Genomic DNA, 25,830 nt, shown 5'->3' with positions numbered 1-25,830 from the left:
TGTAAACGTCTATCTGTCTATCATTAGTCAAATATTGCAACGAAAAGTGAATTTTTGAAAAAGGAAAGTATGACGCACAAGAAATTACCTTTTATTTGTTTTATATTATCGAAGATAATTACCAGATGGCGCGATGCAGCGAATTGGTTCGGGAGGTGCTCGTAATGAGCCAATTCGTTTCTCCTTAACGTAAATGCACTATCCTGTAAACGGTATCACAGATTTGGCGAAGGCTCCTTGAAAAATCACTTTTTCAAAAATCTGAACAATTCAACGCGATTATACGGACTTTCCTTTGCTTACTAATTCATCAAGAATAAAAATAACTATAACGTTGTCGATTTAGTGTGAATTGCAGCTCGGAAGTTGGCAGCTCTGATCGCTACGAATACGAGGGGGAGAAAACGCTTAAAGTAATCCATTATGTTTTGTAAAATAATAACGAAATGTAATAAAGTCGAAGAAACGGATATGCGTTCGTCATGAAACGATTTATTTTGGATTAGCTGAAATAAATATAGGCTATCGTTAATATTTCGTGAAAATAAAATGACGCTTTTGTTGTTTTACATGATCGCTTCAAGGTCATGATAGTACACATTTGTACCATTTAATTCATACAAAAAAAAAAAAATATTTATATATGTGGTGTAAGCAATTTTGTCGAAAATTATTTGTGTAGTATGCAGCTTCTTATTAGCTCAACGAAGAATCACCATCCTTGTACTAACCATCCTTGGTAGCTATTGAATACTTACAGATTTGTCGCCACCTACACACATACGCACACGCACACGCACACGCACACGCACATATATATACAGATATATAGATATACACGTGTGTAAACCTGTTTAATTTAGTCATCTTCCTCTTCTTCCATGGCTTCGGACGTATTGTTTCCTGATATATCGAAGAAAAATTGAACATTTATCATTTATCATTTGGAGAACAATTGGAATAAGATTTCAATAAGGAAAAGGGAGATACCGTTTTGAAGTCTCTCGTCCCCGGGTATATGCCCTGCTTGTAACAATTTGCTAAGTCGCTGCACCTCTTCCAAGGACGTAGCATTTGTTATAGCCTCTTTAATTTTGTTACGTTCGTCCGCGCTTGTTAAAGGTTTATCCAAAGACGTTCCTGGCGCTTGCGCCTTTGCCTTTTTAGCTATTTCACGTACCATTTCTTTGCCTCTTTTACTTCTAAAATATTCGATAGCGGCCTCTCGTTCTTTTTGCTTGATTTTTCTAAAATCTAATAGTCTCAATTGTGGAAATCTGTAGACAACGTACTGTCTATACTGCGGCTTCGCAGAAACAGGATTTTGCAATAAACATAAATTTGTAAGATGTTTAAGGGGTATTAATGGATCCAAATCGCCGAGCTCTTGGATCATATTTCCAGTCAACATTAACGTTTCCATGTTGGGTATACAATGTTCCAACCCTTCTGCGATTCTGACTATGCGATTATTATTGAAAAAGAGTGTTTTGATTCTTTTCAAATATGGAAATCCATCAAGTTTTCTAATATCATTGTCGGAAAAGTCTATTGTGTCAAATTGATCCTACAATGGATAATATAATTACTTATTATATTTACTTATTTTAACACGATCCAAACAATGAAATAATATTTATGCGTAAAGGAAGATATGGAATATTTCGTACTAACCAAAGTTGCTCCTAAATTTTCTATCGTAGGTATTTTGTATCCTAAAAAATAAGGACAAACGAATAAATAAACAATATCGCTATGGTCCGATTTTGTAGGTTATGTTCTAAATATCACAAACGTTTTTATTTCAATTTTCTACTAACCTCTCAAATCCAATTCCCGATCCCTTACAGGATTAATATATTGCATCGATTGTTGTATTAGGTCCGGCGTTAATTTCACCATTTCTCCTGCGATAGCCTAGAAAAATAATTTAATTAAAGGCAACAGCAAGATTCGAGCGTCGTCGACTCCCTGAAGTTTCCGCGCATGCGTTCTATCCCGCATATCGAACACACAATTTTCCCTCAATATATTCAATGACCGTCTTCTATTATTTTAACGATATATATTCGAATATAATCGAGAAAAAAGAAATCGAATGAAAAGAAATGAGATAATATGAGGTTTAGTATACTAATAAAAAAATTGCTTCTAGGTATGAGGGTGCTAGTCGCTTCTACCATTAATCAAATATCATAGGAGTCGTCGTTGTCTTTTCGAACGATATATGCGGAAGAGCAGTATGTTGGTAGGGTGTTTTATATATGGTCGTTTTCTCATTTCGGTGCCTTTAAAATTTTCCTTTGGTCAGACTAAAATGGGTACTTTATGGAGTGCGTATGTTACACATGCCGATACGATGCCAGAAGCAGAAACTGCGCCGACATTTGATCCGTTGTATGGATTTAAAGACGGTCGAAAAGCTAGAGGTAACTAACTACTCGAGGATCGAAAATATAACCTAATAGATGCTCGTACCAATTTTTATTATATATTCGTAATCGGTCTCTCCGTTTCCAATCGGATGCATTCCTGACATTTTAATGGACATTTTTTCGCATTCTTGTAGTTAATTTTTCTAGTTGATTTTACGTTCGTGAAAGAAAACAAGAAAGAAAGAAAGAAAGAAAGAAAGAAAGAAAGAAAGAAAAGAAAAGAAAAAAACAAAATATACTTGTGACATAATCGACAACGTCCCATATATACGGACGAATTCATTTCGATGTCCTATCGGTCATTTTAAACGATAAATACGATCATATCTGTACAATAATCTTTCAATATGTATAATCATTGACATGATTTTTTCCAGTTATGATTGCCACGGATGCAGAAATGAAGGCAGCGAGAATACCAAAGAAATTACGAGATTATTGCGCTCATAAATTATTAGAATTGGAAGACTGCAGAAAGTATAATTTTCCTATGATGAACAGATGTAGCCATCAGACACATGCTTACGAACAATGCCAATACGAAGAGTAAGTATAATATAATAACGAGGGAATTATGAAATTTGTACATCTTTTAACATGTCTCTTGCTCTTATTCCAGTTATGTACTGCGGATGAAGGAGTTTGAAAGGGAACGCAGGCTTTTAGAAAGACAGAAGAGAAAGCAGCAAATGGCGGCTGCTTGAAGGAGTTGCCTCGTAGATCTATAGGAATGTTGAAATTTATTACTCGCTATTTAGAATTCGCAAGTACAGGTCCTTTCCTGTATACATTTATTTATATACATATATGTTTATATATATATGTACATTCATACACGCACATATGTATGTATGTATGTATGTATGTATGTATGTATGTGCACATACATATAAATATATAGTGTAAATAAAAGTTGATAATTGTAATAAACCGTTCTACATAGTTTTATCATTTCAGCAGTCATGGACAACTTTCATGGCGGTTATAAAATAAAGAGGATACGACTGGAAAGAAATGATATTGTAGTTGGCGTTACAAAAGGAGAAAATACAAAGAAAATATTTACAAAACACGTAATAACAATATTCCTATCGTCTAGATCTTAATCTAGATAGTGGTTCTTTCTTCGTGTTTCGCGAATAGGTTGTCGATAGATTGTCCTTGGCATTTTCAGATTTTCAGAACCGGCAAGGCTCGTTTGCTTATTTTCTTTTTTCTTTTCTTCGTAATTTTTCATTAGGGCCAATTAAAACAGTTTAAAAAAAATTCTTCTCAGAACAGATCATTATAGGATCGTCCAATTTTAATCGAATGTGTCAAGTAATGTCCTTATTGCGTATACTGTCTCGTCTTTCTGACGCTTTCGTAGGAACAAAGCGACGGGATAAAAGAACTTTATTATACAAAGCTGCATGTGTGGAAAGATCGGCCGTTTCACTTTGGACAGTTTTACTTTGGCTTGATCTCTCTCTCTCCCTCTCTCTCTCTCTCTCTCTCTCTCTCTCTCTCTCTTTCGCGCGCGCGCGCGCGCGCGCGTACACTCGGAAGAGAGAATTTATCGACCCGCGGTGCGTCCTGGATTGCGCCGTCGCGCGACCATCGTACGTCCTATCGCTATTCGATTTCAAAGAAAATTTAATCCAGGCATTCGCCGTTGCTCGAGCGTCGTCGATCCTCGAGGAAGGTGCCAAAAAAAGTGATATCTACGCGGATTTATTCGTTCGTTCGTTCGTTCGTTCGTTCGTTCGTTCGTTCGCTCTATCCGCTTATTATTGATTCTCTTCGAAATTTTATTTGTTGTTTTTTTTTGTTTCTCTTGTTTTTTTTTGGCAATGGTCAAATGGCAACGCGAAGGAGAAAAGATTTTTTCTCGTCGATAGCATCATCGGGATTTGTCTCTCGCGAAAGTGCCCTCGCTATTTCGGAAGCAGTGATGATCTAAGGAGAAAAAGGGAAAAGAAAAAATTGCATCGCTCGAGAACTCGTCGCATGCAAAGTCTTCTCGAGAGTCCTCTCGAAGCCATACATCTTGCTTTATCGGTTTTTTTCTGTGTATATGATACACATATACGAATGCATATGTACAGGACGACGTTATAGAAACACTAGCCCCGTTAAAATTCGCATATATGCATACAGGACTGTCAAGAAAAAGGGATTTAGAAATTGAAGAACAGATCGACATCGGCCAAAAACGATATGACAAATTTTTATTTTTTCTTTTATCGTCTATGAGCCAAACAAAAAACAAGGACCTTTGTAGGCGCAACCCTTTTCATTTTGCGAAATAAGTAAAAATCCTTCGTGTCGCGCATATAGGTATAGGTAAACATAGAAAAGAAAGAAAAAAAGAAAACAAATAAATAAAAAAAGGAAAAATGCCATCTATCGCACATACGTGTGTCGAGTCGAGCTCGCGAAGAATCGGAAGTGGCACCTTGAGAGAGAGAGAGAGAGAGAGAGAGAGAGAGAAATAATAATCGAGGAGAAAGGAAACGACGACTTTAACGATCGATCGTTGAAAATTTGGCTTTTATGGTGATACGACCGGAGTTTCGAGCGTAAAAAAGAAAAAGAAGACAGGAAAAAGATAAAAAGCGAAGAAAAATATTTTTTAAAAGCGCTTTAACAGACCGACAGGAATTTAGAAATATTATACTCGATCGATTTTCTCTGCCGTCCGTTTTCACATTTTTTCAATCTTGAAAGGACATCGAGATCGATTCGATGAACGAAAGAGAATTCGCGGATTGTCCTTGGTTCCTCCTATCCAAGCATTTTACCCCGTCTTCCTCGTCGAATCCTCCGAAGCTTCCTTACGTAAGAGGCCGTATCCTCTTCTTTCAATTCCAATTAATCGACCGAGAAGAGGAAGGCGAAAAAATCCTATTCGCTCTCTCGCCTCCCTTTAACAAAATTCATTCATGTTGTTCGTGAAAACGTCCTGCGTTTTTTCCTCCGTTCCTTCCTTCCTTCCTTCCTTCCTTCCTTCCTTCACGTTCGCGAGGTCCAGTTGGAACGCGCAATTTAAAAGAAAGAAGGAGAAGGAAGGAGAAACAGCCGCTTTCTCCTTTCGCTTCCTTTCTTCTTCCTCCTCTCCTTTCTCTTTTTGTACGGCCCATCCTTCTCCCCCAATCTCAATCCACCTTCGTCTTATCGATCGACTTCGTTCTGCGATAGGCCCGCCGATAAAAATCGGAGAAAAGAACAAAGAAGATCGCCGAGTGAAGCAGTAAGAGGATTGCGACCAGCTTCGGGTATCCGCAGTCGAAGATCAAGGCCTGCGCGCTATGCACGAACACTAAAAAGAATTGGATCTGAAAATGAAGAGGAGATATCGCCAATTAGGACTATCAGAAATAAAACTATTCTCGGTGAGCTAACGGTGAGTTCTATAATTTTTCCAGCCCGTCTCGAGAAGAAAGAAATGGAAAAGAAATAATTCGTTTCTCAATCATTAAATCGCTATTAGTCGTATGCGAGTTTATGATCGCGTAAGCGAAGGCGAAGCAAGGATCGTAATGAGAGGAGAGGGAGAGAGAGGTCGAACAAAAAGAAAAAAAAAAAAAAAAAAAAAAAAAAAAAAAAAAAAAAAAAAAAAAAAGGAAAAAAAAAAAAGAAAAGAAAAAAAGAAAACAAAAACAAGCTCGATGATCGAACAGAAGTTTAAACTATTCACATAAATCAAAATTATTAATATAAACGAGAGGCTTCTTGGATATGCACGAACAACGGCAAACGATTCCATATAAAAGACGGTGATTAGCGGTTGTCGTTGCATCGGCATTGCCAATGTTCTAGCTAATACTTGCTCGGTTTCTCTCTACCGTAGTGTCGTACCGTAGATATATCGGAATGCCTAATTATTGCGCCATCGCGCGACCTAGTCGTCCGAGTCCGACTTAAACGTCGGAGTCAGAGTTAGGTAATTGCTCAACGATTGCACTTTTCACTTTTCCTCTGGTCCCTCCGGCCTCCTGCTATCTCGCCATAATACGTTCGCCATGAAATTTTGCCTACGTTGTGCGCGTGTGCCCGAGTGGTGGGGGGGGGGGAGGGGGAGTGGGAGAGAGGCCAGAATTGGCGCCCGACCTAGGAATCTGCTCTCTGCGAGATCGGGAAATCAGTGTTTTGCCTTTAACACTGGACGACAATTTGACGATTCATTGCGAAATGGAACAACCCAAATTGCGCTCGCTCGTACGTATCATTCATAGATTCGTCGTTTCTTTTCTTTCATTTAGGAGGAAACTAATTCATAGGCTTACCAATTGAATCGTGGTGAGATGTTTCTTCCACCACAAATATTTTTTGTATTCGGGTCCCATGGCAGCCAACATGTAATAAGCGTACATGACCACGTGGACCGCGTTGTTTATGAGATTTCCTAGGGTGCCGTGTCCACCGGGAATAAATTTAACGCAAATCCATGTCTCCAAAGGCGTCAAAGAATGATGATACAAATGTAGAAACGTCACTTGACTCTTCTTCTTTCGTAAGACGAAGAAAACCTGTAAATTCGATCGTTCAGATCTTTCCTTTCCTCGTTTTATTTCCTCTTTCGTAAATAATCGATCGACTTAAAATATTCGAGCGCGAATACTTTACCGTGTCGGCGAATTCGGTAAACTTGCTGATAAAGTACCACCAACAAAGGTTCGCCATTCTTAAAGCGGACGGATTGTGAGAATAATCGACTGGCTGGCACTTGTAACTGTAGTCCAACAGCCATCCGGACATCAGGTGCTACAAAGGGAAAGGCAATGAGGTAAGAACGATTCGGATAGTAATCATTTTTATCGTTTTTTCGTACCAAGTAATCGGCTCCCCCCACCCACGTCTCCCTCCCCCCCCCCCCCCCACCTACACCAGTTCCTCATTCCTCGATGATCCAATAGCACTTTAACCTAATCAGGCCTACGTAATACTCGCTTGTCATTGCTACGATTACGTTTTCATCCGACTTTCAAATACGAGCCCTGTCGTTGAAATGCATGCGTTAGAAATGATTCACACGTAAGTGCATTAGAGGCAGGCAGAGCTTACTCGCTTCATATGCTTTTACCAGACACTTCATATCTAATACCTCCGTGTTATTTACCTCCCGGCGCGAGAAACGCATTACGCGTTTATAACGGATCATCGCTGATATAACCGAAGAAATTTCTTTTATCAATAGTCTTTCCTTCCTTTCATTTTTCTACGTGGAACTATTTTGTCCAATGGACGGACATAATATATTTTCTAATCTTTATGGAAGCTCGACACAACGAGAGCTACGGTCTCTGCAGGCTTGGAGATCCGATATGGGACACGTAATAAATGTTTTTCGCGTTTCGTCTTTACGAGTTCGTCGTCGTCGTCGTCGTCGTCGTCGTCGTCGTCGTCGTCGTCGTCGTCGTCGTCGTCGACGATTTTCTCAATAAGTTAGAAGAGAAGAAAAAGCTCGTTCCGCAAGTTCGGCTAAAAACCTCGATTAAAAACGTTCGATTTCGCGAAACGTGTTCGACGGTTCTTTTCGTTTCTTGATCTCGATTTATATAGGACGTTCGGCTCGTACTCATGCGTCGCGTCGTCATAGGAAGAAAAGCGGAAAAAAAGAAACCAAAAAATCTCGACGAAAGTCGGCTCGAAGAAAGATTTAATGCGGATCATTACTTTAAAATCGATCGAGAAGATATAGATTTCAGATATAAAGGTGCTTCATTAAAATTAGATCTTTACTTAGAGATTTGAGATTGAGTTAAGGAGATAGATTTAATTTGATTACCTCGTAAAGCATTCCCAGAGAGAAGATGACCTGGAAGGCGTTGTAGGCGATGAGAACGTTTCTGAGATTATAAGGCTTTTTGTTGGACATCATACGTGGACCGGCTATCGTCACGGAATAGAGATAGAGTAGAACTATGACGACCGTTGGTATCGGGGATTCCATAAGAGGCCAATTGCCAACGCGCGGATCCGAGGCGCTCGCCAGGATTTCCGTGTACTGTTCGAGGGCCAATTTGACCAAGCCTTGGGCACCGACGAACGTCGTCCGGTTCCCATCAACCATCTCTCGCATCGGTTCCGGTTCCCTCTCGACCACTAACTCTGCCGCTGCCGATGCCATCTCTGAAAAAGCGATCGATCTCCTTGAAATCTTTCTTCCTTACGTTGTTGCGAACAATTAAACCAATGTTATTCCTTTTTCAAATAATTAAACCGACGATGGGACATCTCGCCTTGAGTAGACACTTTTAGGTTGTTCCCGTTCGTTTAGGTTGTTCGCAAAAGTAAACGACTTTTCATTGAATATCGTCTACCGATCGTTGACCAATGAATGAAATTACGCGTATGCCACGCGTACCTCGTTAGATTGAAAACAAATCGGATTAACAAGACGGCGAGTTTAAGAGCTCCATTCCCATTCCGAGATCTATTCGTACGGACCTCTCGTGTTCTCGCGAAACATGGCGAAAGTAAAATGTTGCCATTGTAAGAGGATCGATATCGATCGCGGACCCACCGTAGAAACGTGTTTCTCATTTTCGACCCACCAAATGCAATATTTCCAGCCGCAAATGTTTCGCACCATTGAATCCGTTAAACCTCCCGCGCCGCCGAGCTTGCCTTTTCCACCATCCTCCCGGAATTTCACATCTCTTTTCTTCTCCTTCATCGTGCCGTCTTGTAAACGATCCATCGTCCTCGACAACGAGTACGTCCTGTCAACTTGAGACTTCTGAAAGACCATCCGACGTAAAACGTTGGAAATATGATTCGCCGATGATTTAACGATGTGCTTCCATCGTTAGATTTTCTCTTCCGTTTGAGCCCGATATCTACGTAATCGTACTACGAGAGATTGTCTTCCTCGTCCGCGTTCGCGTTAAATAACCATCGACGACGACGACGCGAGACTTTATTAATATCACGATAGTCGTCAGAAATTGAGTTCGTATAGAGTCGAAAGAAAGAAAGAAAGAAAGAAAGAAAGAAAACAAAAGAAAAGAAAAAAAAGAAAAAAAATAAGAAAGAAAAGAGAAAAGAAAAGAAAAGAGAAGGACGAGTATATCTCTCTCTTTCTCGGCCAATTTTATCGAGCACACTCAGGGGAAAGTAGCTTCGCAAGCGAGTGCTTCGATCGGACCTAAAATTCGCGAATCTCTAGCTTTGCACGGTACGCGTGATGGTAGAACACGCTAATTTCGACGTAGTTAGACACGCAACGAGAAGTTGCCGAGCGAACCAGAAAGAGTTGCTAGGCCGTTATATCTCGGTGGAGGAAGAAAAAAAAAGGAAAGGAAGGAAAAGAAGAAAGAAAAAAGAAGAAGAAAAAAAAAAAAGAAAAGAAAAAAAAAAGAACGGAAAACGCTCTCGTCCCTCTCTTTTCGCTTTTATCGAAGAATAATGAAAAGTAGGTAGAGAGCAATAAGGCGTTACGACCAACAACAAGGTTGCTCAATGTCGTTGCACCGTTCCTTACATTTTATGAGATACTTTTATTGTACTTAACCAAAATAATATTTTACGTCGTTATAGCATTCGTATACCCGATGTTAAACCTCCCCACGTTTAAATAACTACCTTGTTTCGCGCTGCGGCAATTTAATAAACTATCGTGCAATCCGTATCGCGTTATGATCGTACGGCTTTTCGATCGTATTTATTAAGTAGGTTAAAGTTAATTGCCGTGACAGGGAATGAAGTAACTCGCCTTTTGACTCGAGCTCGAAAATTGGCATTATCGCGTTGGAATTCGATTAAGAGGTTTAGACAAGTTTCTGCAAGTTCGCACGCAATTTACCTTTCTACCTACCTACCTACCTACCTACCTACCTACCTACCTACCTACCTATCTATCTATCTAGCTGGTTCCTTGCATTTTTTCTCCGCTCTTTTTTTCCCTTTCTACGAAGGCCTTTAACGAGGCAAGGTTAAGCGAAAGCCCATTGTCCAAGCTGGAGCCGTTCTCTCTGTAGCGTTACCGACATAGCGAATTTTCATCGGCAAAATTAAATCACCGATAAACATTAAATATCAACGTAATTGGAACGTTTAAATTGGAGGCAAGGTTTTTGTTGAAGAGGGAAGAAGAAGACAAAAGAAAAAAAAACGAAAAAAAACAGAAATAGAAAGAAGTGTCGTTAGGTGAAACTCGATCAAGTCAACTCGATTCATCCTCCAGTAAGAGAGAGAGAGAGAGAGAGAGAGAGAGAGAGAGAGAGAGAGAAAGAGAAAAAAGTCGATCGCGGGCGGTCCAGTATTTCTGGGACAGCTCTGACCCAGGTAGTAGTACGTAACTTCCCTTTTCCTTAGCTCGGCATTGACACGGATGCCCGACGACGAACGGTATTTCTTCGAGAGAAAGTCCAGTGGAACGGGTTAAGGAGATAAAGAGGAGGATGCCAGAGGAAAGCCGGTTAAGTGCGGGGAAAAATAAAGAAGGAAAGAGAGAAAGAGGAGACGCTTTTTATTCGAAACGGTAACTCATTTTATCTCGTACCATCGAGTCGTCAAAATGAGAGGCTCTTTTAACGTTGGCACGAGGATGAGGACGATTAGGCCTCGTGCGACGTATCGGCTACGTACCGACTTCGTGTTAATAGGTAAGTAGGCCGATTCCACGGTTTACACGGCCTTTTCACGTTTTTCTATGGCTCGAGCCTCCTCCTCCTCCTCCTCCTCATCCTCCTCCTCCTTCTTCTTTGGCACGCAGCGAAATTTTTTTCTCCACCGACATCGACGCTTTTTACTTTCGGATTCCATCGTCCGCGATCGTAACGCCTGGCCATAACGCGTTTTCTCACTTTACGATCGCTTCTTTTTTCCTAACCGTTCTAACGGCTCAATATTCATCATCGAAGTTTGTACAAATAAAGACGAAGCCCCGAGCGAATGAGAAAGAATTGGCTTTCGTCGAAGCAGTTATAAGAGATGCCGTCCGCTCTCTTCAAATATTATATCAAACTCTTAATACACTATCCGCGTTACAAGGAATACCCCCTTGCTTACGTCGCTGATAAGGATTACCAACGACGATGCGCTAAATTAAATGGCTGAATTATATTTCGATCGAGGACTTTCTACCCCGTTTCCTCGTCTCAGAGGGCAAAGGAAAGAGATTTTTTTTCAGAATGAGAAAAGGGCGCACCTCGGACGGACCGATACGAGTAAAAAAGAAAAAAGGGGGAAAAGAAATCTTGACGATCGGGGAATCGCGAACTGGAATATAATTTTCTTCTTCTGCGTCGTTAAACTGCTTAGGCCCATCTGCTTATCTTTCTCATTGAAAAACTGGAACACCAGCCGACGAGGCTTTGCTCGATCGTAAATACGTTTTATTAACGAAAAAGGACTTCCATCGCGAAGGAAGGAAGTCAAGTTAAGAGGAACGTCGATTAACGAGGTTAACGATTATTCCTAGCGACGAAGAGACGAAAGACCGAAAAGAGTATTGAAGTATTGACCGAGAAAGGATTGAAGATATTTTAAACGATTCGAACCTATCGATCGAAGATATATACTGTTGCAGCTACAAATCGAAATAAATATTAATTAATTAAATGTTAACGACTCGATGGGGCTTAATGCAAATATTCGAGTAGACATTCCTCGTGTCATTCCTTCGTAGCATTTCCTCCCGGAGGAAAATTAAAAATAGACACCGGTCGAAGGTGCGTACGATTACCTCCTTTCCTCGATAGTTCATAAAGGAGACTCTTGCAAAACGGGAGAGTTAAAGACGTCCCGTGCTAACTCGTTTATTCGATTAGCACAAACGATAATTTTACCGATAACAATCCGGAGACAAAGGAGGAGACGTTAATTGTTTCGAACTATGCCCATTTGTTCTTTAACCCAAAGAGATCTTATCCATTCTATCTTTCTTAGATTCCCGTGCACAGTACCTTTGAGCCGCACCTGCTTCTACGAACACGGTCGATTTGGCCTTTTCGAATAGATCGCGAGATCTCGACTTTTTCTCTGTACTTTGATCGTTAAGTCGAAGAATGTTTGAAAAATAAAGGCAATTTTCAAGTTCGCTTACCGCGACACGCGATCGTCGTACCTCGAGCATGTCCTCGAGTATCGTTCTATTTAGGTGATAGGCAAAAGCGATCTTTGCTCTTAGCTAGTGTATACATATAATATCTAGGTGTGCGCGCGCGCGCGCGCGCGTGTGTGTGTGTGTGTGCGTGTGCGTGTGCGTGTGCGTGTGCGTGTGCGTGTGCGTGTGCGTGTGCGTGTACGTGTGTCACGACGCACGTAAAGATCGAAGAAGACGACCAGCTGGAAGGCGAGAACGTCGGATGAAATCACATTAGTCAGTTTTCAATGGCACGAATCTCTCTCTCTCTCTCTCTCTCTCTCTCTCTCTCTGTCTCTCTCTCTCTTTCTCTCTCTCTCTAGCTCCCTCCCACCCTATCTTCCCTTTTCTCTTTCTTTCGAGCTCTCCAAGAGAATATGCACACGACGGATTTTCTCTGTTGGTAAGAAACGAAGACTTGGATTCGTCTTCTTCGCTTTCACAAGGAAAGCTAAATGTCTGAGCGTTGCAAAAGTAGTCTACGACATCGAAACGATACGAGTAGCGTGTAATACGTATGCTTCTTCTTTTGTCCTGCCCATCTCTCTCATTATCTTCCGATTTATGATCGACCGTTATAGCCAAATCACGCGATTAACAGGGAACTCGTAAAAGGCTTTTCCTACGCTGCTAGAACTCGGATGCGAACGTTGTTGCTTGTATTTTCTTTCAACGAATTTACTTAGAATTTACCAAACTAGAATTACCATCGTCAAATAAATCAGGGTTTTTATTTTATTTTCTCGCCTTGATGAATAAGCTCGATCTGCTCGTACGATACCTTCACATATATGAAATTTTCAACGATCATTACGTAGTTAATAATTCAAGTATATCATCGAAAGCGACACTTTGTGCCTTTCTTTAATTTCATATTCTCGAGATGACCCGATTTCTATAGACTTACTTCTCTCCGACTTTTTCGGTCAGACTTCCTGATCTCGTTCCATCTATGTGGAACGATCGATCATCATTTTACGAATATTAAATTGACAATGCAACGTCAGATCCGCCTGAGAAAAAATCCTACGCATTTATTTTTTTTTCCGTTTTCTTCTCTAATATCGAAGAAAAATGTGGAAGATCGTGAACGCGCATAGCAGGAAGACCTTTCTTTTTATAAAGGAAAAACGGCGATTGATCGATCGGTTGAAGGTTCGCGTACGTCGTTTTAAATGATCTTATTTTCTTTTACTTTTTTTCTTTACTCGCCAAAAAAACAAGCCGATTAATAAACAGTTCGATCGTCCAATTATTAATTTCATCTTATTAAATCTCATTTATGTACCGGCATATTCTAAGCGTATCCAAATTAAGATAAAGGAATCGATCGAATTCAGATTGTAATTTCTTCGTGATTACGAACGTACGTTTTCTTTTTCTTTCTATCTTTTACGAAAATTATAATCGAGATTGGCCCTATCAACCTTGTGCCGAATATTACAAGACGAGTTTCTACGAGCCCGTTGTGTAACTATAAGGGAATCGCGTGGCGGAATACGCTCGTTGAGAGAGGTTACATATATTACGTGTATTGCGTAATAGGTAGTTGACCATGCAACGCGAAAATACCTTATCGGCCATTTGTTTACAAAGAGGGTGATTATGGAAAAACGAAAAGCGTTCCTTTTGAACTTTGACTCTTCTCGAAGCGACATTAGAAACGAAAAGATAAGGAAAAGAGAACAAGAAAAGAACATAAAACCTTGAGGATTTTTTTTCTCTCAAGCTGCGTGCGCCTTAGTTAACACCTTAATTGCCAGGTGTGTTCGAACGTAACAAAAAAGAACTTACGAAATCGAAATAGAACGAAGCTACGATGTTTTCTTTTTCTTCAACGGAACTTTCCCCTTCTTTAATTCGGCCCGATATTTCGGCAAATGTGAGAGAGAAAAAACAAAGAAATAATAATAATAAGTGGAAAAAGAGATACGAAGAGAAAGGTAATCGTCTCGATAACGAAACTATTTACATTTCACCCGTATTGCGAGTTCTCGTGCGATAAGACGAAAAATCGTTCGAACGTATGCATGCTCGCGAGTCGTGAAAAACGAATGAGCGATTTTCAAATTAGTTTTTCATCTTCTCCGTTCGAATTTAGAAACCTGTAAGGTTTGAAAAACGCCCGATGGCAATGATCGAGAAGAACTTTATTTTTCTTGGCCGGAAAAAAGGCAAGCGTGTATCGTAAATGCGCGCATAGTTGAAACGCGCTCCGCCGGTGATATCGTTCCACTTGCTCGCTCGAGCGCGATCCATCTCGATAGCGATCAATCACCAGGACATTCTCTCTCTCTCTCTCTCTCTCTCTCTCTCTCTCTCTCTCTATCCCTGAAAAATAAGAAAAGATCTTGAACGTTACCTATGCGTCTCCCAATGAGAGATCGGCTCACGAAGGTAAAGAATTCGGTCCGCTCGAGGCACTGCACTTTATTCCGAGTCCGCGTGGGAAACACTTGAAAATCTTGCTTCTCCTATGCTCCTATTCGAACACTAGGTTTTAGGTCCGAAATGCAAGAGCCTATGTTTGTTCATCGGTACGTTCAAAATTGCAAAGTCTTTTGCCTCTGCCTGACTGCCCCCCCCCTTCCCCCGAATTTCAAAGATCCACGATCCAGAGGCTCGAACGACGATTAGGCTCGACGACGAATAATATACGACGACGTATGGAAGGATGGCGCTTTTACGAGTCGAATATTTTCACTTGTTCCTTTCTTCCAGCAAGTGTCAAAAGATAAGAACTGATCGATATAATTGGAAGAATTTCGTTATCGTTCGCTCGCACACTCTCGGTAATTCTTTTCGGATCGACTCATTTCGTGGTCCAACGGACGATCCTGCGCGAATAGTCTGCACGATGCTGAACTCGCGTCTTAAGTATTAACTGACCTAGTGTGGGGTCCGACTACGATCAGGCTCGTTGTCGGAAAGGTGGGGACTTATCGAGTTCAGGAGCGGGCTCGACGAACGAGAGAGTTCTTCTTGATCGATAAGAGTCAAGGTTACTACGTTTGGCTCACAACGTTTCCTCGAGATCGATCATATCTCTCTTCCCTCCCCCCTCCCCCGGCCCCCGCTCCACGCTCTAGCCAACGAAAATCTTGCGTAGATGAAGCCTGGAGAGAGAGAGAGAGAGAGAGAGAGAGAGAGAGAGAGAGAGAGAGGGGGGGGGTGAAGAAATGGATTCCTATACTGCACTATATTTATTTTAACGTTAAATACCAATATATTATAGTAATGCCTCCTGGTAAAAGTTCAAGATACGCTTGTCTCGCGAATCACGTAAGAACGATTTGTGCATCGATCGTAAGAGTTCAGGTGAGTCACCTGTAAAGGTCAATCGAGAGACAAACGTTTGCCTATATTTTATATTGTTGATACGCAAAGAGTGGACACGTTGCAACGCATCTGTGCCAAATAAAACGGTACATTTAGCTCGTCGACGGACGCTCAAAGAGAAAATATTTTACAATTTGCGTTTCGCCACGGATCATCATCCCCTTTTCTCTCGCTCAGTTCGTACGAACGCTAAGCTCTCCGTCTTCCTTCGGAGATTGCTTTTGCTATCGACGGAAATCACTAGTTTGTCCTTTCGATCGATTTACGAATCGAACTCATAAATCGTAATTCCATCATTTCCATTGTTTCTTTTACGTACGTAATTCTTTACGTACTTAAAATACTCTCCTATGCTTTATATTCGGGCTACTATCAAGTACATATGGATACCACATTGTTCTGTTTTCGTATATAAAGTTAACAATAAAGTTGTGCGTTCCCTTCACATACATTCTTAGATTTGCCATAATTCTCCGCATACGGATATCGGTGATCGTCGACTTGTTTTTTCCTTTTTCTTTTTTAACGACTCTTATACGCGCGCGCGCGCGCGCGCGCGCATGAAACCACTTTTATTTAAACGAGGTAAAATGAATTTTTCCTTTTCACGCGCGCAACCGGTGCGGAGTAAAGGTGCGCTTGATCTCGAAGATTTATTCGCATATGCCGATACGGAGAAAATCCGCTCTTCTCTTTTTCTCTCGTCCCTATTGGGATCGTTGTGTTAAATTAAATTCGTCTTGCGCGACACATTGCCGGTGTATCAAAGCTTGAATGAAACGGCAGAAAACGCCGATAGAAAGAACGGCTCACATCGAGATGAAAAAAAATAATGGACTCTCCTTTATTGTTTTCCTGTTTTCTTCGGGTCGATTGTCGTCGTCACTCAACGTGACGATAAATCCTTCTTCACGATATCCACGTGGCTGTCGACGTATTCTGACTGATTACATAATACTTTTTCATCCTATGTCCCAAGTAACGATTATAAAGGTATTATTGAAGTAGCTGTGAGGACTCGAGATAAAGTGAAGTAAAAAAAGAAAAAATTCAACTAGCTTGAACTCCATTGATATCTTCACCTAACCATCGTAACTTACAGGAACTTAACGATCGTAACTTAATGGAGTTTCGCGCAAGTCGTCGGCTTTTTATCGCGCGCTCACTTCCTCGATTCCTATTATACGTAAAGTAGATAAATTTAAACTTATCGTCGAAGCTGTCCTGTAGATAATAAAGACCAAAGGAGAAATAATTAAATCGAATAAACATTTTCCCTCAAGGCTATTATTAGTTCGCACGAAAAAAATATCTGATCTATATAAGCCGTATGCTTATTTTCACCTACCCTTTCTTACGGTGATTTTCCGCGAGACATGGATCAATGGGAAAAATTAAGATCAAAGGGTACTTCGATGGACGCGATATGCATTAATCGTAATTATTGCTCATTAATCGATCGTTTATACGCATTTCTTTTCAATGTTTATTCTTGCGATGAAGTAATAAGACGACGCGTCGCCGATAAGAAAATAATACGTGAAACTGTTTTCTTGTTTGTTAAAAACTATATAATTATAGTAATTTATTGAGTCTTGAATTGTCGCGTCATAATTGTTTCTCGATACCAATTTACAACGAAAAAATATATTTATCCGAATGGAATCATCTTATTTATTATTCTATTCGGAGGAAAAAAGGAAAAAAAAAAGAAAAAGAAAAAAAAGAAAAAGAAAGAAAAGAAAAGAAAAGAAAAAAAAAAGAAAAAACAACAAAGGAAACTAAGTGTAGTTAATGAATAATCGCGCGTAAAATCAAAACTTGAAGAAGAAAATAAGAGGAGAAAAAAAGGGGGAAAAAAGAAAATGGAGGAGGGTATATATTCTTTATCGAGAAATAATGAGATGATCTTTGGACGTCACAATCTCGGGCACGTTTCTTTTTCATACATGTAGATTTCTTTTTGCTTGCAAATCTTTTATCGCGCAAGCGTCAATGAACGTGGAAATTCCCTTTAGAGAGATTGCATAAACGCGTGCATATAAATTATCCTGTAAACGTTGCTCCCAAACGTTGTTTCCATAGATTAAAAGAAACGTCGTCGAAGGTCGCTAGATCGACCGAGAAAGGAATAATAGAGAGATAACCGCGAAGATACGTCCTTAATCGTCCCTACGCCATTGGACGGACGTAAATTGGGACGCTCGTCCAAAGATATTCGAGCGCGAATCGATTCGTGATTTACGAGCCCCTGAAGCCGAACAACCGGTGATAACTTGCGGCCGAAAACTTTGCACGTTACTCGCGACCTTATTATTTCTATTCTCTCGATCTAAGCGAATCGGTTAGATTACGAGATTATTATTACATTAGTTGGTGTTACCTCCAAATTGTACTTTGTACTTTTCCACGTTTTTAAAACTTAAAGACGGTACTCTCTATTTTTCTCTCCATTTTTTTCTCGTCCACTTTTAAACACAGCTCAAAAACAATTCTAAATGTATATTAAACATCTTACGACGGCTATCGCGATCGTCTAATAAAGCGGCCTTTTTATACGAAAGAGTTATTTTTAGAAGAGTTGGGATCAAGTGAAAAAGTATTGGAATCTTTAGGAACTATGTACGTTCTTCATTTAACTAGGATAATTTTTTTATAACCAAACAATCGTATCCCCGATAAGATTAATCCCCATTATCCTTGGATAAACCTAATCGATGGCCATTATAATTTAAATCGGCCGATCTAAACATTTCGAATTTCTCTTTACGACGAGTAAATTGTCGATATATAAGGGGAAGGATGCGTGCACTTATATCGAATCGTACGGTGATTATCGGGATCAAAATCGGACTTCGTCAAGTTCACGAATTATCTGAACGTCCATCCAGACGTACGTAAAGGAACCTTTCCAGGACTATGATTTACGAATAGAAACACAGAGAGAAATATTTCTTCTTCTTTCTTATCTTTTCTTTTTTTCTTTCCTACTTTCTTCCCCCGTCCTGCCCCGATTCGACAGTTGCATCGCACGGATTCCGCGTAGTAGTAATTTGTCACGTTCCTTTATAAATTTCACATGTAAAAGAAGCCTGCCGTGAACCTTGACTTTTTGACATTATCATTTCTACATCGGCGTTGCGCGTTGTCATTGTATGCCTTCGGCCAACGGATATTGCGCGCGCATGAACCTACGAAGAAATTCCAAAGGCAGCTGACGACGATGCATGACGACAATACAAAAATTAAGCGAACCGCTTTTTAGCTTCTCTTACCCTTACGTCTTCTCCTCTTAAACTCTCGCTGGAGAGAGACTTTGTCCGATTTAACGATTTAAACGTCAGAGCGCGGCCCCGTAGGACGCGCTTTTCCTTTTGAGTTCCGATATTTAATAATTCATTAAATAAATTTCGTTATACCATATATATCGTTCATATTTTCAAAAGAACTTTCGTTCGGTTTAATACGTTTTATTAAAATATCCCTTTCCCTTTCTTTTTCGTAGGAATCAAGACCGGATATATATATATATATATATATATATATACACATAGATAATTATAGGCCATTGCTAACTTGTCTTTATGTGAAACGGGATTGTTTTGAGAGAAAGGAAAATAAAGTTTCCGGGGCGTTGAAGAGTTAGAGAAGATTAATTAATTGCACGGACTTGGCAAAGAGAGAGGATGGCGCAAGAAAGAAATAGGGGGGGGGATCGAAGGGAATCGGTTACAAAGTCTCAGAGAATATTTGTCTTTCTCTGAATGCATCTCGCATGCATATTGCGACATACGTAGAGGCAAGTAAGTGGACCTGCTTCGCGTAAAATGTTTCGTCACGTGAATTGTTAGGAGCGCTCTTGCGTCCTGCACGCAAAAATCCCGGGAGCTCTATTTTCATTTCATTTCATTTCATTTCATTTCATTTCATTTCATTTCATTTCTAATTATTCTCGATCCTGTCGTATCCTGAAGTCTGAAGGGCCCTAAGGGACGTTACGGAAGACGGGCCTCGAAGCGCGGAGCCGTTCGCCTTGACATATTTCTTGCTGATTGAGATTTATTTCGATGATCCGTTCCGTTTCGTACGCAATTACGGTTCCATGAGACCCTTTATTACTTACTCTCGGCACCATGATCCACCGTAGGCAACGCGGCGAAATCTAAAAGAATTTACGCAACAATCGTTACGAGATCCTATGCGAAGGAGATTGATCGTTTCATTTTCTACATTATCGTTCTTATCGTTCGTTACACCATTCTGCACGGATACACACATACAAGTTGGTCGTCCTCGCGCGAGTACGATCATCGTACGACGCATACGAGAAAGAAGATTGAAATATTCACTCGCACTTTCATTATTCTCGTATCTTTTTACAATCCGTTGTCATTTAATATAATGGCGATTAAGCCTGTTGAACACCTGTGATTATTAAATCGAAAAAACGAAAACGATTTTTTTGATTGCCTTTCTTATCTTCTCATAACTCTTATTTGCTCGTTGTACGAAGTAAAAAAGAGCGAATACTTCGTTATTATATTTTTTACTTCGCATAGCTTCAACGAAATAATTCATTCGGCGTTAATTCGATTCCACGGTATAAACAACAAATATGACGGTGTATGTGACTCAACGTTCTTTCACGACGATCCTATTTTGTTCGTCGATCGACATCGAATTACTTGAAATAACTTAATTAACATTATTCTTATTCGAATTTTCGATACATGTGTGTATACGCAAGTATATATATACACAACCGATAACAATTTTATTTCCCGTTGACATCGACTTCTTGACTTTATTAAATGCTATTAAAATATCTCGACTTTACATACGAACCTTTTGTGTCGCTAGCATTACTTGCATTCCTTATTAATTATATTAATAAAAATACATCGTATAAGCAATAGCGACTTTTCTCTCTTTTAACCAGAACCTGGCTTAACCTTTTGCCTCAGGCTTTACCCTTTTATGCGCTGAGCTCTCAAGCTTTTTACAAGTTGATCAAATCTCACGACTATAGTTCCCGAGAAACGTACGTCCTCCCCTCGTTCCTTTTACAACGATTGAGAAACAAAGTATCATTATTTCTAATCCTATTGAATGAAATAATAAACAATTCTTTGCATGCTCGTTCGCGACTAGCTGCGCCTTTCCGAACAACATTTCGAACGACGTTTATAAATATAAAGAAAAATGAAAGATATGCAAACGAAACTTATGCATTAGTGCTTTATTTATTTCATTTTATGGAATGAATAAAGAATGCTTTATTTCATTCCATTAATGATGTAACGTTTAATAATCGATCAAAAGTCGATACCATCGCAATGAAATCGATTCTATCATCATCGGTAAGATTCCGATAATGACACGCAAATCTGAAATAATGAATTGAACGGTAAATGCGAACGATGTACGCGATTATACAACTTCTATACTTCTTCTCCGCTCTCTTGACGTAATCACCGGCTTCTTCCATCGTACTACTTGCCAAATAGAAAAAAAAGAAAAAATAAAATAAAATAAAATGAAATAAAATGAAAACAAATCGGACGAAAGTTTCAACGCTTCTCCTACCTTTCCAACGAGAACTTTCATTCTGGTGAAGAGAGAGGGGGAGGGTCGGGGAGGGTCGGGGAGGGGCGGGGGGGGGGGGTAGTGAGAGAGCAATCGTTGCGGTATGAGTAGATAGGAACGTACATACGTAGATACGCGGAAAGAGAAGGGAGACGTAAGTTTAATCTAATTGCAGTTGAATACCCCACTTCTTCGACTTATACGCAAGACGGTATAACAGGTCGCGTGCGCGAGCGCGTCTTTCGAGTTTACTTTACGATCGGTCAGACAGTTGTACGTAAACACCGGTTCGAACACCTCGATCTTTTCTATACTCTTGCTATTCGTCAATTCTTTCTTCTTCGTTTGCCTTTTTTTTGTTTTTTTTTTTTTTTTTTTTTTTTTTTTTCGTATAGATCTTAATCGATCGCACTTCGCGTACTCGCCAAATATCCTCGAGCTCCTTTGGAAAAGAAAAATAGGGGAATCGAAAAAGGTAGAGAGCGAGAGAGAGAGAGAGAGAGAGAGAGAGAGAGAGAGAGAGAATCTTCACCGTTTGCGCGTTCCTTTGATTCTGCCAGCCAGCCGGTGCCTCGTTGACTCGTACCACTTGACTCGACCGGGCTCGATTCATTTTCACGGTAAGATCCGACAAATCCGCTTATTACGAATTTGCAAAATTCCTTCCTCTTACGGCCCTTCTGATTATTCCCTCGGAATGATTTTCTCCGTTCTTTGGCGTGAAATTATTATCTCGAAAATACATGTGCCTGCCTGTCGATATCACTTAGAGACGAAAAAGGATTAATTACTTATAGCAAGGATTAAGAAGGAAACGAGGGAGAGAGAAAAGAAGAAAGAAAAACGAGAGCTGACGAATATAAAAGCGTTGCTTTCTCATCCTGCGCGAACCTGTCTCTCTTCGAGTTACATCGAGGAAAATCTATTCGCGGAAACGGTTCGAGCGAGTTACGGCACGCGGAAATTACGAGTCGCGCGCACCGAACTCACCGGTCCCATAATAATACCGTAATCCTTATTCTCAGACATCTCGGGGCGGGGATTATCGGGGTGGGGGGTAGGGATGGGGGCAGGGGTGGCGAGAGAGAGAGAGAGAGAGAGAGAAAAAGAGAGAGAGAGAGAGAGAGAGAGAGAGAGAGAGAGAGAGAGAGAGAGAGAAAGGCAAGATAGTATCGCGCGCCGTGCCTACGCGCGGATCGAAAGCTGCATTAGAGTGACAGAGGAACAACGTGCACTTTTTGCGATCGCTATCTCGATGATATTAGCAAGCTCGATTGAAAGGAATCCGACGAAAATTCGCGAAACAGGCACGAAATTCATTCGCGACGAGAAAGAAAAAAAGGCTCGGAAGGAAGAAAGCGTGGAGGGAAATCAATGTAACGACACAAGTGTCATCGCATGGTCGCAACTCGAACCGAGACGGATGGACTCGTTCCCATTATTTCCCATACACGGAGAACATCGTTCCGGTGACAGTCTCTCATCCATTTCCTTAGCGACTCGTCCAGATTCCATCTACGAAGAAAAGTCCATCGACTCTTTGTACGCCTGTGCGTGAACGCATACTCGGCGTAATCCATCCAATTTTATATAACTTGCCTGGAATGTGAAATCTTTGTTATTGTTTTGTTATGACATCGTCGGAGTTGGGGGGACGTCGCGAGGTGATGACGATTCAAACGCGTCCTAACGATCGTTCGAAAATCGATAGACGAAAAGGAAAAAGCTTTGCTCTCTCTCTCTCTCTCTCCCTGCCGTTTGAATTGCAAAGGAAAAGGGTTGAACGAGTTGGGAAAAAATAAAGAAAGAAGAAGCAAACCAGACGCGGCGGTCGGTGACCCCGTAAACACGGACGCATTGCTTTGGCGTATGTATATATTCGCATGACTGACTTACTTGCGAACCGGTATTCCTGCCTCCAGGGTACCAACTGACATGGAAAAGCGCGACCGACAGCGGAAGACAAAGACGCCGTTATAATTATCTATACGTTGGCATACATTTGTTCTCTTATTTTTTTAATCGATAGAGGATCGTGTCCCTCTCTCTCTCTCCATCTCGATCGGTCAATTCGGTTCAAAACGAATCTTAATAATTTCACGAAATTCCAATAGAATGAGAAAATCAAAGAGATTTATTAAATCGATATCAATACGTTCGAGGAAATCATGTGCATGTCGTAAATGCATGTAGTAAGACGCAATCGTAAGTCATTATCGTGCGCTTCACCGCGCTTCGTTGCTGATTCTCTTTCTGTCGTATCCTGACGAATTCAAATGATGCCGAATTCAAATGATGGCGCGAGATCGTCTCGCGTGTGTCCGATCGGAACCGAACAAGTTTCTTTTCCGGAAAACGGCGATTTCTTCGTCCTTAGACTTTCGTAAGACCGTTCCCTGCCTCTCTCTCTCTCTCTCTCTCTCTTTCCCCACTCTCCCACCATCCCTTTACTTCTCGAGTTCGATCCGATTAGAAAAACGGCTCCACGGCCAGTGCAAGCCGATATAGTCGAGTCAGGCTACGCAAGCACGCTAGGTCAGGATCGATTAAAGTCGGTAGGAAAGGGGTTCGCGCATTTCCGTCCACACCTGCTGCTGCTGCTGCTGCTGCTGCTGCTGTTGCTGAATGTGTATCATTTCTACGAGGAGCAACAAAGTCTTTCTCTCATGCAAAGAGCGATCATATCTTTTCTTCTCTTGATTCCAGCTAATTCTCCAAATGAATATCACCGGCGTACCACCGATCGACAAAATGGCCAACATCTATGACAATTCGTTGGTCCGATTCTGGCACTTTATTTTTCACGATCTCTCGGGTAAGGCTCGACGATCAAAACGATAGTCATTTCTATGCTGCGTACCTACCTTGATTATTATACATACCGTACGTTATAATCGTAGATCCCCGAACACGGAATTGGTTCCTCGTGTCTTCACCGGTGCCAGGCATCAGTATCCTTATCGGTTACCACTATTTCATCCATTCCTGGGGTCCTAAGTACATGGAACATAGGAAACCGTTCCAAATGAAGAACATTCTAGTCATGTATAATCTCATACAGGTCTTACTCAGCACTTGGATCTTTATCGAAGGACTCAACTCTGCCTGGTTAACGAAATACAGCTTCAAATGCGAGCCCGTAGATTTTTCGGAATCACCGGATGCCCTCAGAGTACGTTATAGAATTTTATTTCCTTCTAAGGCGTATAACTCCTAACACGATTCTTTTTCTCTCTTCTTTTCCCTCTTTCTTTTTTTCTTTTCCAATTTTAACAATTTCAGATCGCACGAACCGTTCACATTTATTTTCTCGCTAAACTGACGGAGCTTCTCGACACGGTCTTTTTCGTTTTACGAAAAAAGGAGAAGCAAGTTACGTTCCTCCACGTCTATCATCACACCGTGATGCCTATGGTCGCTTGGGGTGCAACGAAATATTATCCTGGAGGTCATGGTACCTTCATAGGTAGGTACAAATGTTTGTTACAGGGGACAACACAAAAAAAAAAAAAAAAAAAAAAAAAAAAAAAAAAAAAACAAAAAAACAAAAAAAAACAAAGCACACACACACACACACACACACAAGAAGAAAGAAAGAAAAAAAGAAGGAAAATGAACGTTACCTACGATTCGCCGCTACAATTGACCGTTGCTTTTTCCAAGGTCTCATCAATAGCTTCGTCCACATCGTGATGTACACGTACTATTTGCTAGCCGCATTATTGCCTCAATATCAAAAGTATTTATGGTGGAAGAAGTACATAACGACGTTGCAAATGGTAGGTAATTGATAAAAGATCTACGACCGAGACGACGTTGGAAATGATGAAATTTACGAATCGATGATAATTCGCAGGGACAATTCTGCCTGGCGTTCTTGCACAATTCCCAGTTACTCCTATACGACTGCGGTTACCCAAGGTGGTCCGTCATTTTAACCCTTCCAAATGCAATATTCTTCTATTTCCTTTTCTCGGACTTTTACAAGATGGCCTATGAGCCCGATCGAAAGAAGAAAAGTGCGACGACGGTGAACGGTAAGATCGAGTCCAACGGTACAGCGAGAAAAAGGAATTGCAACGATTTCGAAGATACGTCGAACGTTTCTTCCATTAGGAAGATAAAAGGAAAGGAGAATTAATAATTCGTCGGATATTTCTTACGATATTTCTTACGTTATAGGGTATTACTATGAAATTTCATAAAATAGAAAAAAGGAAAAAAAAAAAAAAGAAAAGAAAACAAATAGTAAGAAGAAAAAAAGAAAGAGAAAACAGCCGAGGGAAAAAGGAAGCTCTCATTTCTTCCTGCCAAATCGAATTTCTTCGAATCGAAATGGATTCATTAAGGATTATTCATTTTTACGCGGTCAATCGTTTTCGAATCGATACGAACGAT

General features: G+C 40.6%; 4 protein-coding genes across 11 annotated transcripts in view; 2 read left to right on the top strand and 2 right to left on the bottom strand.

Annotated features, from left to right (window-relative positions):
* Positions 1-472: 472 nt before the first annotated feature.
* On the bottom strand, positions 473-2,409 carry LOC124947073 (probable U2 small nuclear ribonucleoprotein A'). The gene is made up of 5 exons (XM_047488727.1): positions 2,181-2,409; positions 1,821-1,917; positions 1,675-1,715; positions 991-1,567; positions 473-903 (listed from the first exon to the last, which is right to left on the bottom strand). The coding sequence occupies exons 1-5, from the start codon at positions 2,181-2,183 to the stop codon at positions 860-862; spliced, it is 762 nt and encodes a 253-aa protein (XP_047344683.1). The 5' UTR covers positions 2,184-2,409; the 3' UTR covers positions 473-859.
* On the top strand, positions 2,205-3,505 carry LOC124947075 (NADH dehydrogenase [ubiquinone] 1 beta subcomplex subunit 7). Its single transcript, XM_047488729.1, has 3 exons — positions 2,205-2,429; positions 2,813-2,981; positions 3,055-3,505. The coding sequence occupies exons 1-3, from the start codon at positions 2,228-2,230 to the stop codon at positions 3,137-3,139; spliced, it is 456 nt and encodes a 151-aa protein (XP_047344685.1). The 5' UTR covers positions 2,205-2,227; the 3' UTR covers positions 3,140-3,505.
* On the bottom strand, positions 3,435-15,399 carry LOC124947068 (elongation of very long chain fatty acids protein AAEL008004-like). 2 transcript variants are annotated; one of them, XM_047488716.1, is made up of 6 exons: positions 14,870-15,399; positions 9,010-9,159; positions 8,206-8,549; positions 7,044-7,181; positions 6,704-6,946; positions 3,435-5,752 (listed from the first exon to the last, which is right to left on the bottom strand). In XM_047488716.1, exons 3-6 carry the CDS (start codon positions 8,545-8,547, stop codon positions 5,573-5,575), a joined length of 903 nt encoding a protein of 300 aa, XP_047344672.1. In that variant the 5' UTR covers positions 8,548-8,549; positions 9,010-9,159; positions 14,870-15,399; the 3' UTR covers positions 3,435-5,572. The 2 variants fall into 2 exon arrangements, with proteins under 2 accessions (XP_047344672.1, XP_047344671.1); XM_047488715.1 differs by lacking the exon at positions 9,010-9,159 and having other exon boundaries at positions 14,870-15,396.
* LOC124947064 (elongation of very long chain fatty acids protein AAEL008004) overlaps positions 3,642-25,830 on the top strand; it is a 30,234-nt gene continuing 8,045 nt past the window's right edge. The window contains exons 1-6 of one of the 7 annotated variants that reach the window (XM_047488701.1): positions 3,642-5,809; positions 24,139-24,247; positions 24,333-24,604; positions 24,715-24,898; positions 25,096-25,211; positions 25,289-25,830. The exon at positions 25,289-25,830 is cut by the window's right edge and continues 624 nt beyond it. In XM_047488701.1, the coding sequence (XP_047344657.1) occupies positions 5,759-5,809; positions 24,139-24,247; positions 24,333-24,604; positions 24,715-24,898; positions 25,096-25,211; positions 25,289-25,573 (1,017 nt within the window). In that variant the 5' untranslated portion in view covers positions 3,642-5,758 and the 3' untranslated portion in view covers positions 25,574-25,830. The other 6 variants (XM_047488703.1, XM_047488704.1, XM_047488705.1 and 3 more) reach the window with 6 other exon arrangements.

The sequence above is a fragment of the Vespa velutina genome, chromosome 2 (assembly GCF_912470025.1).
Source record: "Vespa velutina chromosome 2, iVesVel2.1, whole genome shotgun sequence".
Taxonomy (NCBI): domain Eukaryota; kingdom Metazoa; phylum Arthropoda; class Insecta; order Hymenoptera; family Vespidae; genus Vespa; species Vespa velutina.
The sequence above is the reverse complement of the archived record's forward strand: the minus strand, read 5'-3'. Positions and strand labels throughout refer to the sequence as shown.

What these genes read in the sequence shown, in the direction of transcription:
- LOC124947075 (XM_047488729.1), top strand. Translation starts at nt 2,228, where the DNA reads ATGCGGAAGAGCAGTATGTTGGTAGGGTGTTTTATATATGGTCGTTTT. An exon ending in AGACGGTCGAAAAGCTAGAG is followed by an intron (nt 2,430 to 2,812) that starts GTAACTAACTAC and finishes GATTTTTTCCAG; the next exon opens with TTATGATTGCCACGGATGCA. An exon ending in GAACAATGCCAATACGAAGA is followed by an intron (nt 2,982 to 3,054) that starts GTAAGTATAATA and finishes CTCTTATTCCAG; the next exon opens with TTATGTACTGCGGATGAAGG.
- LOC124947068 (XM_047488716.1), bottom strand. Translation starts at nt 8,547, where the DNA reads ATGGCATCGGCAGCGGCAGAGTTAGTGGTCGAGAGGGAACCGGAACCG. An exon ending in TTACCGAATTCGCCGACACG is followed by an intron (nt 6,947 to 7,043) that starts GTAAAGTATTCG and finishes TCGAATTTACAG; the next exon opens with GTTTTCTTCGTCTTACGAAA. An exon ending in ATCTCACCACGATTCAATTG is followed by an intron (nt 5,753 to 6,703) that starts GTAAGCCTATGA and finishes CTTCATTTTCAG; the next exon opens with ATCCAATTCTTTTTAGTGTT.
- LOC124947073 (XM_047488727.1), bottom strand. An exon ending in TCGGGAATTGGATTTGAGAG is followed by an intron (nt 1,716 to 1,820) that starts GTTAGTAGAAAA and finishes CTTATTTTTTAG; the next exon opens with GATACAAAATACCTACGATA. An exon ending in AAAATTTAGGAGCAACTTTG is followed by an intron (nt 1,568 to 1,674) that starts GTTAGTACGAAA and finishes TATCCATTGTAG; the next exon opens with GATCAATTTGACACAATAGA.